Source organism: Phacochoerus africanus, chromosome 9, assembly GCF_016906955.1.
Source record: "Phacochoerus africanus isolate WHEZ1 chromosome 9, ROS_Pafr_v1, whole genome shotgun sequence".
Classification (NCBI taxonomy): Eukaryota; Metazoa; Chordata; class Mammalia; order Artiodactyla; family Suidae; genus Phacochoerus; species Phacochoerus africanus.
The window spans coordinates 39,151,818-39,165,797 of NC_062552.1; the positions used below are offsets into that span (position 1 = coordinate 39,151,818).

General features: G+C 45.1%; 1 protein-coding gene across 1 annotated transcript; it reads left to right on the forward strand.

The window, feature by feature from the left end:
- The first annotated feature begins 210 nt into the window (after positions 1-210).
- RPL7L1 (ribosomal protein L7 like 1) lies at positions 211-7,241 on the forward strand. Its single transcript, XM_047796577.1, has 7 exons — positions 211-510; positions 1,066-1,174; positions 3,217-3,380; positions 4,623-4,760; positions 5,411-5,520; positions 5,645-5,859; positions 6,836-7,241. Exons 1-6 carry the CDS (start codon positions 497-499, stop codon positions 5,851-5,853), a joined length of 744 nt encoding a protein of 247 aa, XP_047652533.1. The 5' UTR covers positions 211-496; the 3' UTR covers positions 5,854-5,859; positions 6,836-7,241.
- Positions 7,242-13,980: the final 6,739 nt, after the last annotated feature.

Here is a 13,980-nt window from a genome sequence, read left to right on the forward strand (position 1 = left end):
AATAAGAGATGCCTTTGCCAGCACCCTAAGTCGTCCACATACACCTCCACCAACACAGAACCAAAGCTGCAGCCCCAAGCTCTCCGCACCAGGTGAAGGATATCCGGATCCCGCCAGTCTCCCTCCTAGAGAAGCGCAGCCTAGCGAGCAGAAACCGGAAAACCGTCACCTCACTCCCTACCGGAAGTCCGTGGGAAGCGTTTCCTTGTTTGTGACCAGGCTTCCGGCGTTATGAGAATACAGCTGAAATAAAAAGGGACGGTCTTTGACGATGACGGGGCTCTAAAAAGCTTCTAAGCGGCGCCCAGGAAGCTTTGAGCCACTTTTGATAGGAATCAGGGTTAGCAAAACTTCAGTTCACTGCTGCTAAGAAGGCGCAGGCTACCCGCTCGCCCTGGGGTGAGCTAGAGTAGACATCTCTATGGTCGAGTGACCATAGAGAGGTTCCTTCCCATGCGTGGGGCAACGCGTGAGCAGTAGCAGCTGCGCTGGAAAAATGGCGGAGGAAGAGTGAGTATCAGGGGCTCTGAGATTCTGGGTGGTGCCTTGAGCATCCGGTGCCATCCTCAGTATTTATTTCTCGGTGGCGGGAAATAAGGATCCTTGTGGATTGAAGAGAGACTTAGAAAAGGCTCCAGATTATCGAAGGAGGAGGGAGGAAGTGTTGGGCCGGGGCGGGCGGAGGGGGCCTTCGTCAGGTTCGGATTACCTACCTCAAGGGGTGAGGAATGAGTTTGAGGCTGCGGGCTGGAGGGTGGGTTTCCCCAGCCTGATTTAAGTATTATCTCTGCAGCTGGGTCCGCACCCGCCCCAACCCCACGGGGCGGAATCTCATCGCTGGTGGTATCTGTAAAAGCTCCATTGACATACGAGGACCAGTGGCTAAGGGGTTCATGGTTCTTGAAAGCTTTGAGAACTGGAGTCAGAAACGACAGGTGGCGGGGTGGGACCGCGGTCCTTAGGAGGTTTTAGACAGTAATGTTTCCGAAGCCCAAGCTATCGTTTGAAAATGCATTGAAGATTTGTTTCCTAAATACTATCGCTTTTCTCCATTTTCTCTCTCAGGCAAAGAAAAAAGATCCCTTTGGTTCCAGAAAATCTCTTGAAAAAGAGGAAGGCATATCAGGCCCTCAAAGCCACCCAGGCAAAGCAAGCGCTTTTGGAAAAGAAAGAGGTAATAGTGGGGAACCAGGTGGAAGGAATGAGAATTTGTGTTCGGTGAGTTTTATCCAGCACATGTTGAACTAATTTGGTACTGACAGTCGGCTTCCCCCATCAGCTGGATGATACATATTTGCTAAACAAAGCAAGTATGTATCAAATGCTTTCTGCAGGCAAAATAAATACTGGAGTAGAGTTTAAGGAAAAAGCCAGTGGAGAGTGTTCCTTCGGGTTCATACCAAGGGATTCGAGAACATGCTTGTGTACCTAAAAGAAAAAAAATTTTCTTTTTTCTTTTTAGGACGGCAGGTGTGGCACATAGAGGCTCCCAGGCTAGGGTTCAAATTGGAGCTACAGCTGCCGGCCTACACCACAGCCACAGCAAGCCCCGATCCCAGCCACATCTGTGACATATACCACAGCTCACCACAACATCGGGTCCTTCATCCGATGAGTGAGGCCAGGGATCAAACCTGTGTCCTCATGGATACTAGTCAGATTCATTTCTGCTGAGCCACGACAGGAACTCCTAAAAACTTAAAAATTTTACTTATTTTTTTCAACCACATCCATGGCATATGGAAGTTCCTGAGCCAAGATTCCAGTCTGAGCCACAGCTGTGGCATTGCTGGGTCATATTGGGAACTCTAATTTTTTTTTTTTTTTAAATGTACCAGGTTTTTTGTTTGCGTTTTTTGTTTGTTTTGTTTTTCTTTTTAGGACCACATATATGGAGTATGGAAGTTTCCAGGCCAGGGGTCTAATCAGAGCTGCAGCTGCTGGCCTACACCACAGCTACAGCAATGCAGAATACTTAACCCACTGAGTGAGGCCAGGGATTGACCCCACAGCCTCATGGATACTGATCAGGTTTTTAACCCGCTGAGCCAAAACAGGAACTCTGAAATAGTTTTTGCTATTTGCCAAATGTTTTGGAGAAATATATATTTGGGAGGCATGAGCTTTATGATGCCTTATGTTCCAATAAACGTTGACTGACAGTGTGTAAACTAATTGGTTTTTTGCTTATTCAACAAGGACTGTCCCCAGTAGTTCTCAGGTTTTCTCAATTTCACCTTTACTTGAGTATGTTGGTGTTGTTTCCCCTCCCCAACACCCATGCCACAGCAGTGACAACACTGGATCCTTAATCCACAAAACCACCAGAGTGGGTTTTTCCCTTGTTTTTCCATTATATAAGAATAAAGTCCTAGTGTATAGCACTGGGAACTATATCTAGTCACTTATGATGGAGAATAATGTGAGAAAAAGAATGTATGTATGTGTGTGACTGGGTCACTGCTGTACAGTAGAAAATTGACGGAACACTGTAAACCAACTATAATGGAAAAAGTAAAAAATCATTTTAAAAAACAAATGATGCTGGGAAAACTAAAAAAAAGAGAGAAAAAAGAGGGATGGGAGTTCCTGTATTGACTCAGTGGGTTAAGAACTTGATGTTGGAGTTCCCATTGTGGCGTGGTGGAAACGAATCCCACTAGGAACCATGAGGTTGCAGGTTCGATCCCTGGCCTCATTCGGTGGCTTAAGGATCTGGCATTGCCGTGAGCTGTGGTGTAGGTTGCAGATGCGGCTTGGATCCTGTGTGGCTGTGGCACAGGATGGCAGCTGTAGCCCCAATTGGACCCCTAGCTTGGGAACCTCCATATTGCCGCGGGCGCGGCCCTAAAAAGACAAAAAGGAAAGAAAAAAAGAACTTGACGTTGTCTCCGTGAGGGTGCAGGGTCAAGCCGTGGCCTTACTCAGTGGGTTAAGGATCCAGGGTTGCCACAAGCTGTGGTGTAGGTCGCAAATGCAGCTCAGATCTGGTATTGCCAACGCTGTGATGATAGCTGGCAGCTGTAGCTCCCATCTGACCCCTAGTCTGTGGCAGGTTCGCTATTTAAAAAAAAAAAAAAAAAATAGAGGATGTTTGCTCCCTTTTCCAGAACAGAGGGCAAATAAGCTCTACCGATAGTGACTAATGAATGACTGTTGCAGAAGTAAAGACAATTAGAGACATAAAGTGGTGGTGATGGTCTGTCTTCTCTGTAGCAGAGGAAAGGAAAGGAACTCAAGTTTAAACGACTAGAATGGTTCCTACATGATTCCTGGCGGCAACTACGTGACAGAGTGCGCCTCAGACGACTGGAAGTGAAGCCTCATGGCTTGGAAGTGCCAGATAAACATTCCTTGGCCTTTGTTGTACGCATCGAAAGGTAGGGAACTTGCTGGATCCTGGGAGGCTGGGGCAAACTATTGGTTCAGGCTTTTTGGGTGGTCTTTTTGTTTGTTTTTGTTTTTTGATTTTTATTCTTTACATTATAGCTGGTGTTTACAGTGTTCTGTCAGTTTTCTACTGTACAGCAAAGTGACCCAGTTACATATATATATATATAATTTTTCTCACATTATCATGCTCCATCATAAGTGACTAGATATAGTTCTCGGGGCAATACAGCAGGATCTCATTGCTTATCCATTCCAAAGAAGAGTTTGCATCTATTAACCCAGATCCCCACTCCACCCCCACTCCCTCCCTCTCGGTTCAGCTTTTGCCTGTCTTTAGGGAGATGACAAAGATAGTAGGCCTGAAGCCACTAATGCAAGTTGTGCTAGAATTCAGGGCTGAAGGAAACAGATTGCTATTTTCAAGATTAGGGAGCCTCACCTTAGGCAAATAGACATGAAGTTACTCTAATTGCTTTGAGGGTTCAGTGCTGGCTGGATGTGGGGTGAGGGCCGCCGTGTGGCGTGCAGTGGTTGAGGGCATTCTGAAGCAGGAGCTTGAGGCTGAGACCTGCAAAGGGTTGGGGGAAGCTTTTCCAGGCATAGATGCAAAAAGTCCTGAAGTGGGGTTATCAAGGTAGCCTCGAGGTAGTCAGGGTCGAGTGGATTGAGCATATGCAGTGCTGGGGAGAGTACGGACAGCTTGTTCCACATTCGATGGTGCCTTACCCGTTCCTACCTGCACCCCCAGCTCTGCCTCTTTCTGTTTCCCTCCCCAGCCAATCAGACCACAAACCTTTGTGTTTTAAATATGTATGCACCTCCAACCACTGCCCATCATCTCTCTCCTGGACTATCACATCAGCTTTCTAGCTGGGTTTCCCAGACTCTGGTGTCACACTGCTCCTCAGTGATTGTCAGAAACAAATCTGGTCATGTTTCCTCTACTTAAAATCTTCCATAGCTTTTACTGCCACAGGAGCAAGTCCGGCCTCCTTAGCCTGACACACAACCCAGCACAGACACACATTCAGGGACCATCTGTATTCCCATAGCCCCTGAGCCTTTGCTCTGCATTGCATTGACGTGATCTGTTTACATAGCTGATAAGCACTCAGCTGAGCTCTGTGAGGCGTGGTCTGTGTCCTGCCCTCCCCCTGGGTGCCCGGTGGTAGCACACATTTCGTGGGTGCTTGCTGACCCAGCCTGACTTGCTCTGTTCTTCATTTCAGGATCAGTGGGGTGAGTTCAGTGGTGCAGAGGACCATTGCAAGACTTCGCCTGAAGAAGATTTTCAGCGGTGTCTTTATGCAGGTCACCCCTCAAACCATAAAAACGCTTCGTATAGTGGAACCTTATGTGACCTGGGGGTGAGTGTGGTTTTTTGGTGTGAGTTCACATTAAGTTTTATTTGAAAATGTTGAGAACATTAGGATGCACAGGGTACTGTTCTCCAAGGCTTGTTTTGCTGTGTCGAGGGAGCAGTTTGTTGTGAGCAGTCATCAGGAATTAGCTGCCAGCCTTAAGAATCTTGAGATGTGGGGTGGGCAGAGCGGGGCTGCCAGTGCCGCTGATGATGGTCAGAATGGGCCATGGCAGGGCTTGGTCATCCACAGGCTAAGGCTGAGTAAGCCAAGTAGAGGAGAGATTAATTCTTAGAATCTCAAAGCAGAGTTAGGCTAATACTCCTTCCAACATTAAAATCCAAAAAGGTCTTGGGTTTAATTTCAAACTCTTGAATAGGGACACCTAAGACCAGAGTCTTAGACTATAAGCCAGGATTTTAATTTTGCCTGGGAATTATCTTTGCCTGGTGAGCATTTGTATCTGTAAATTTTAACTTCTAGTTATGTAGTTTTTCACCTCCTTCAGGTGTATTCTCCAGCATCCCAGCTGCAGTGCGTTGCAGGACACTTCCTGGGAAGGGGGGTGTTGGGAGACTCCTTAGCTGGGTTACAGGACTGTGGCCAGTACATGCGGGGGGTGGAGGGCTAAGGTTGTGCTTTATTCTGCCTCACAGATTTCCAAATCTGAAGTCTGTTCGGGAACTCATCTTAAAACGGGGACAAGCCAAGGTCAAGAATAAAATCATTCCTCTGACAGACAACACAGTGATTGAGGAGCATCTGGGTGAGTGAGCATCCTGGGGGTCAGTTAGAGCAGAACCTGCCTGAGTGCCCAGCTCAGGCCTCTAAGACCCTCGTGTATGCTGGGGAGACGTTGAAGAAAGGAATCTGAACCTTATGTTTCTTAGGGAAGTTTGGTGTCATTTGCTTGGAAGACCTCATTCATGAGATTGCCTTCCCTGGGAAGAATTTTCAGGCGATCTCAGGGTTCTTGCGCCCTTTCCAACTCTCAGTGGCCCGTCATGCTACCAAGAATAGAGTGGGCTTCCTCAAGGAAGTGGGCTCTCCTGGCTACCGTGGTGAACGCATCAATCAGCTCATCCGGCAATTGAACTAAACCCAGGTGAGGTGGGGCCGCACACTGCCCCTGGGCTGACTTATGGGCCTGGCCTTGCCCCTTAAAAGGCTTTCTGCATTTAAAAGTGTATGGAAATAATGTTGGGGTAGGGAGGGTGGTATTCCCAAGTCTAATGGATGGAGATGGGCTTGGAATGGAACCCTGAATGCCTGGTTAGGACATGGGGCTGGTGTACAGAGTTACAGGATAGAAAGCAGAGTAACCAAAAAAGCTTCTGTGTTGCCATGGTCAGTTAGTTGGAGATAGGGAGACAATATTAAAAACTAATTGCAGGAGTTCCCGTCGTGGCGCAGTGGTTAACGAATCCGACTAGGAACCATGAGGTTGCGGGTTTGGTCCCTGGCCTTGCTCAGTGGGTTAACGATCCGGCGTTGCCGTGAGCTGTGGTGTAGGTTGCAGACGCGGCTCGGATCCCGTGTTGCTGTGGCTCTGGCGTAGGCCGGTGGCTACAGCTCCAATTCGACCCCTAGCCTGGGAACCTCCATATGCCGCGGGAGCGGCCCAAGAAATAGCAACAACAACAACAACAACAAGACAAAAAGACCAAAAAAAAAAAAAAAAACTAATTGCAAAAAGGATCTGAAGGTTTAAATTACCACTTTCGTTGAAGGCTTTTTTTTTTTTTTTTTTTTTGGGCCACACCTACAGCACATGGAAGTTCCCAGGCTGGGGGATGAAGCGGAGCTGCAGCTGCCGGGCAGCCTTATAGCCACAGCCACACCAGATCTGAGCTGTGCCTGCAACCTACACCACCACTTGTGGCAACACCAGATCCTTAACCCACTGAGTGAGGCCAGGGATTGAATCTGCGTCCTCATGGATACAAGTCAGGTTACACTGACCCACAACAGGACCTCCAGAGGACTCTTGATTCTCTTTGAATTCCTTTTTATTGTTATTACGCTTAGGTCCCCAAGTTGCAGTAAATTTGTGTTAGTGAAGTTGTGTTTTTCTTCCTCAGAATACCTGAAAGCACAATGCATTGGAAGCATGTGTTTTTGTCTTATGGGATTATCACCCAGTATCTTCAAGGAAGATTATTTTCTGCTGTAGCTTCAGAAGCTGGAGTGGAAGAGTCAGAGAAAGATGATGTTCACGGCAGGCACTTTTCATCCCACCCACAGTACCATGGAAATACACAGTTCCTGTGTATTTTCTGCAGTGACCGCCATCTACCTCTGAAAAACAGCAAAGGACTCATTCCATGGAGAACGTAGTCCTGTTTTGTCACATCTTCTAGGAAAACCCAAGCATGAATACAAGACAGCAGTGGCCCAAAGCCAGGGGCATACTTGAACCTGTGGGCTCCTCGGGCCTTGCTTTGGAAAGAACTTGAAATACAATTAGAAAGAAGCACACAAAAATAATGCTCCATTGTCTCTGCTGTGAGTCTGTCTTCTAACTTCTGTGACAGCTTGATGTGCTGTCACTTTGCTGGGTCTAGGTGTATCTGGTAGCTTCCTTACTTTTTCCTGCAACTAGTTTAGTGCTTTTTTTTTTTCCTCTAGCTCAGGATTTTAACCCATGAGAAGGAAAGGACTCTTTCCCTAGGAAAACATGAACACACTACAGTTTTTTCTTGGAAGTTTAGGGTGGTTGTAGACCTGTCTCAGGGACTGAGGCGCCTTATGTGACGAAGTCCTGTTCTACCAGTTTGGTTACCCATGCTCTGACCTAGCTGGTCTCCTCTGGTTCTGTGACGTATAGACCAGAGCTTACCAAGGTGGCTCTTGCTCTTCAACCCAAATGAGTTGTTTCCATTAAGAACACAGTAGTATGGAGTTACCGTTGTGGTGCAGTGGTTAACGAATCCGACTAAGGACCATGAGGTTGCGGGTTCGATTCCTGGCCTTGCTCAGTGGGTTAAGGATCTGGTGTTGCCGTGAGCTGTGGTGTAGGTCGCAGACGCGGCTGAGATCCCATGTGGCTGTGGCTGTGGTGTAGGCGGGTGGCTACAGCTCCGATTAGACCCCTAGCCTGAGAACCTCCATATGCTGCAGGTTTGGCCCTAGAAAAGACAAAAACAAACAAAAACACAGTAATAGAGAGCTAAGCCCCTGTACTGTGTGTGACTCAGGGAAATGCCCACTCTTTATTTCTCCTGGGCTGCAAGATGGAATTTTCTTATTTCCATGATGATCAGTCCTCTTTAAACCCAAATCAGGAAAAAGTAAACCATTTTCTTGGTTTGGCATGGATGAAATTAACAGTATTTGATCTTTAGGCCCCAGTCAAGCTACTGAATTGGATTCTTCCCTGATATATTCTAGATTTCAGAAATAACGGCCCTAGATTTCAGAAATACTGCCCTCTACTGACTACAGGTAATTTTATAGACTAACACTGGGGCTCTTGGAGATGTTAGACCCAAAAGGGGAGAGAGGTCCTCATCCTGCTAGTATTTGTCATCAGTGTCCACCCCTAAGTGGGCCTTCCCTCTCCTGTCACTCACCAGTTGCCTCAGTTTGCCATCTGAGCAATTGGTGAGGGTGTGCCAAGCCCAGCTCAAGAGCTGAAAACATGCATAACCATCTGTGCCCTGTTCCCGTAAGATCAGCTCTGCTGCAGTTTTGGCTCATGGGGCCCTCCAACATAACTATGAGATTGAGTTGGCGGTATTAGCTATTCCTTAAAATGTGCCAGATTATGAGGCAATTAGTTTTTCATCAGCACAACTTAGTCTAAGAATTGGAAATTTTTATCCCAACTGAATTTGAGGGTTAAACCCAGGAAGAGCATCTCAGAAAGCTCTGAGAGCTGTTCCACCCACTAAAAGTCAAGACAGTTATATAAGCAATTGAGACAGAGGGCTCTACCTCATATGACATATTATTGACTATTTACATAAAACCGATCTGAGTGTCTTGTGATTCCTTATCAAGAAAGAATGTTACCTTTGAGTTGTCTTAGGAGAATGTTCAGCAGCTTCTGCTGACAGGGAAGGTTTGGTTGATGCATAATGCACAGATACAATGTACAGCGAGGGAAGAGAGGCGGCCAAAGGGCAGAGACAATTTTAAGTTTTGCTTGTCTTGCCAAAAAATAATGTATTTGATTTCATAATTTCTCCCTATTGATCATTGATAGAAAGCATTAAATGATCAAGTATTTGGTTCCTCCAAACTAGGGTGGCTGCTTGCCTGACTCTGTCCATCAAGGTCTCCTGACGCTGGGTCCTTATAGCCCGGTTCTTTCTATGAGGGACTAGGTTGTCCAATAAGGAACTAAGCCAATTTTCCTCAAATGAGCATTGTGTTTGTCCATTTATGTACATAGAAAACTATAGATGTTATCTGTAGTTTCAACGTAATTCAGACATCATTTTCTTAGTGCAGGCAAGTGCCACCCAGCATGAAAGATGAGCTACTTAGCACTTTATAAGTTCCTCAAACGGTAGTTTAAATTGGTAGTAGGAGCAACAATGTCACTGGCAAAGATTTAAGCCAAAATCCTGAACCAAACCGGGAAGAGGATTGTTCAGAGCAGGAATTAGACTTCACAGGTCATAAGATGAGTTAACAAATATAGTGGCCAGATAGTTATACCATTGGAAAACTGATAGAAACAAGCATGCCCACAGTCAAGGCAGATTGCCAGATTGGCAAGATCTGTTTCCAGGGCTGCCTTTGTGGGAACTTGAGCCCAAGGGAAACCAGTTGTGCATCTCCCCAGCCAACTTGAGGAGAGCCCAAGGTCATAAACTTTTTCCATAAACCCACTGGGTCCTGTTAGGAGCTACCCAGTATTCAGCCTCTAATATAAGGGACTGTTTATGGGCAGAAAAGACAAAATTTCTAAGGCCCATCCAATTAGAGCCTTGTAGAGGAGCAATCCACAAGGCAACCTGGCAGTGCTGGACATAAGTAATTGGCCACAAACCCAACAGTTGAGTTGCTTTTTTAAACTTGTGTATGATTGAGCCCAAGACATACATTTGGTTCATAAGTAAAACTGAGCAGTGGTCAAAATAATTATACAAGCCTGGTCTGGGTCACCTGTCTACTTCAGAAATCATCTCCTCCTGGTCTGGTGGTGCTGGTCTTAGTCAAAGTTGAGTGTCAAAAACAAGAGTTTCGGTTCATTCGGGGGTGCCTGATAATTGTCCCTTCCAGCATGGCTACAAGGAGTCCTTTATCTGATGTCTTTTTCAGTATGAATAATCTTGGCTGCAGGTCATGGTGAATTCAGTCTTCAAAGTTACATTACTGTGATAAACTTCAAAAACAAGGATGTCATTTTAACTAAACTTTACAAGGATCTCTCTGGGAAGTGAGTCCTAGCCAGTAAATACAGACTTCAACCAAACTAGAATTTTAACATTCACTGAAACAATTTTTCTAAAATTATCCTCATTTCTACCAAATACCTGGTTGACCACGTAGGTGTAATTGACAAGATTTTTTAAAAGTCAAGGTTAAAGACTGATTACAATGCAATTGGAAAGAAACTTCATTATTACTGGGACATACACTAAAATTATGACTGATGGCATTTATCAGGACATACCAAGATTTTAGGAGTTCCATATAATTTCTAGAATATATACATTTTTAGTTTTAGGGCTGCACCCATGGAATATGGAAGTTCCCAGGCTAGGGGTTCATTCGGAGCTGCAGCGCCGGCCTACACCACAGCACTGAGGATCTGAGCCACATCTGCAGCCTACACCACAGCTCACGGCAATGCCAGATTCTTAACCTACTGAGCGAGGCTAGGGATCTATCCCAAAACCTCATGGTCGCTAGTTGGATTCATTTCTGCTGTGCCACAGAGGAAACTCCCTAGAATGCATATATTAATTTTTACACATATGACATAACCTAAGTTTTGTCACCACTTATTTAATAACGTTTCCCACTTAACATGCCAGATAAGTCGAAGTAGTTTACTCTTCTGAGAAAACAAATATTTTGAGGTGTTCCAGGAATCCTTTGGGAAACCTCAAAGTTAGCTAGAGATTAAAACTTCATTTAGAATTTTATGTTTGGGAAAGAAAGTTCATCAAAAATGCCAGAAAGTTGAAAGTTCCCATTGTGGTTCAGTGGGTTACGAACCTGACTAGTATCCATGCCTCACTCAGTGGGTTAAGGATTTGGCATTGCCGCAAGCTGCAGCTTAGGTCAGGATGCAGCTCAGATCTGGTGTTGCTGTGGCTGTGGTGTAGGCCGGCATCTGCAATTCCAATTCAACCCCTAACCTGGGAATTTCCATATGCCCCAGGTGTGGCCCTAAAAAGACAAAAAAAAAAATTTACCTGGAAACTCTAGTAGTCATTTACCTCTATTTTGTTTACTTAAATGTTTTGTATTTTTCCCACTGACAAACTTTGTAACAGGAATATGGTCTTACTTAATTTATAGTAAACCTAGGTACAGTAAAAGTTGTTATACAATGTTGAAGTTTCTGTTGTGGTGCAGCAGAAACGAATCCGACTAGGAACCATGAAGTCGTGGGTTTGATCCCTGGCCTCGCTCAGTGGGTTAAGGATCCGGCATTGCTGTGAGCTGTGGTGTAGATCGCAGACACGGCTCAGGTTTTGTGTTGCTATGGCTGTGTCGTAGGCTCCGCTTAGACTCCTAGCCTAGGAACCTCCATATGCCACAGGTGCGGCCCTAAAAAAAGTGTTGTACTCAATGTTAATGACTAAAGACCTGTCTATATGAGTCAAACCAATAAGCTTAAGCTAACTTTAATATCAGATATAAATTCAATACTGATTTCCCAGATCACATCAAGCCAAAATTCATTCTGGTTAGTTTCTTTTACATTTCTGAATATTTATATAAAGCGTTTGATTCCTTTAACCAAATTAAGTAGAGCTTCTTACAAATTTATTTTGGCAATCCCACACATCTACAATGCCTATAAATAAGTACAGAGACTTCACAGTTCCCATTCTAAAAATTCAACCATGAATCAGACACAACAACGTAAAAAACTCATCAGTTACAAAGCAGTTGGATTTATAATGGGTTTCTGGCAGATGGAACAAATCAAGATCACCTGTTGAGATGGCTAAACCCTTTTTACTAATATTTATGGAAAAGGTAAAGGTTTCTATTTGTCAAGTCAAGTTCCCTGTTAGCTACGCCCTTTCCCGAATTTGCATTTTAAGAAGGTGGCAGAGAAGACCAGATAGAACATTTGCATCTCAAAGGCATAGAAGGAGAAAGACAAGTTCCTCTGAGGCCAGAAAAATTTTCTCTGCAATGTTTACTAGCCACTTAGAGGAGGGAGTTCCCTAGTGGCCTAATGGTTAAGGATTCGGCATGGTCACTGCTATGGCTCAGGTTCAATCCCTGGCCTGGGAATTTACACACACTGTGGGTATGACCAAAAAAAGTAAGTAGGGAAGTTTTAGGAAGTAGTAAAAGGGTTGGTGGCTTCAGATTTTTTCTGGAAACACTTCTGGTCCTGTAAAGACCAGATTTGTAGAAAAAAGAGGTTTTTTTTTCCTCAAAGTAAAAGGACTGACACACTCATTCAACTATGTGGGGATATTTTTCATTTCATCATTTAGCTTAGGGGCGAAGACCTCCCCTCAAAACTGTCAGTCTCCAAATTTTAGCTGAAGTTATTTTAGTTAGACGGGTGGCCTCCCATTTTGGTTAATCTTACGAACACTTTTGAGGATCCTCCTTGAGTTGAAGAAATTACCTGTTTTTCAGTTCAGCCTCTGATCTAAAGAGGCCTGCCTAGAGCCTCACAGTGTTCCCATTTCTAAAGGTAACCATTTAGGGAGTTCCCGCTGTGGCTCAGCAGTAATGAACCCGACTAGTATCCATGAGGACATTAGGTTCAATCCCTGGCCTTGCTCCAGTGTTGCCATGGCTGAAGTGTAGGCCGGCAGCTACAACTCCGATTCAACACCTAGTCTGGGAACTTCCATTGCCATAGGTATGGCCCTAAAAACAAAGAATTAAAAAAAATAAAGGTAACCATTTAATAGTGCCTTTCTTAGTGGGAAAAGCAGTTCAGAAGATGACTAGAATGATTGCTCATTAATCATAAGTCTTCTACAACAAATCTTTGAATGAGGCTATTGGGGATTTTGAAGTCTTTTGGGGTTTTCAGATACCACTTAAAATTGGCACAATAGTTTAAGATGAAACCTCTTTAAAATTTTTAATAATTTAGATGTTTCTCCAAAGGATCCATGGGGCTAGCCCTACAAATATTTTCTACTGCTAATCTAATTTTAGAAAAAACACCTCTGCTTCCAGTAGAACCTGCGAATACAGATCTAGAAGACTGCTATTTTAACTGCATGCTAAAAATTCAGTTTTGGAGTGTCAAAAGAACCGCAATTTGGCCATTTCAGGGCCCAATTTCCTTTAGTTCTCAAATACTTGCAAGCCTACATAAACCCAGCTGGTATTCCCACAGGTGGCTATTTGCATGCAAGCTGTTTGGCCTTTCCCGGTATTAATTTTGTAGCCTAATTCAGGTTGGGGATATGGGCTGAACCATTTTCTGAGGATAGTGTGCTGGATCACATGTGTGCTGCTTCGGAGTCTAGGTCCCTAAGGAGTCACATGGCTCGGTTTCTCCCAGTGACAGCCTAGAACCGTCTTGGTGCTCCAAACCCCAGGTGATCAGCCTCTGCCTCCCCCCAAGACAAGCAGTGTTTAACAGTCCTAGGGGGTCTCCCTTATTGGACCCCTGCACTGCCTGAGGTTAATCCTCTGACACTTCTGCAGGGTCCTCAGTCACCTGGGAGGAGGTGCAAAATGTCCCTTTATTCTTCAGACCTGAATAATTTGGTCTCATTTCATTAACGCTTGGTTCAGACCATATAGCAATATTTTAAATGTTAAGCCAAATTTAATATAACATCAGCCACCTATGCTTCCCTGGGCCTCTTGCCAGACCCCCTACATCCTGCCTAGTAGCTGCACCCATGCCCCATAAGACTCCAAGTCTTGCCCGGGCCTCGAAGGGCCCCCAGCCTTCCACAAGGTGGCCTGTGAAGTCGTAGGCCACGTGCTGCTGGAGCACAGCCATCACCTCACCTGCAGGTAAGCCAGACGGGGTCTCTGTAGGACTCTCAGCCCGGACTCCAAGGAGACTCGAAGAGACACGTGCTGGCAGGCTGCGTTCTTAAGG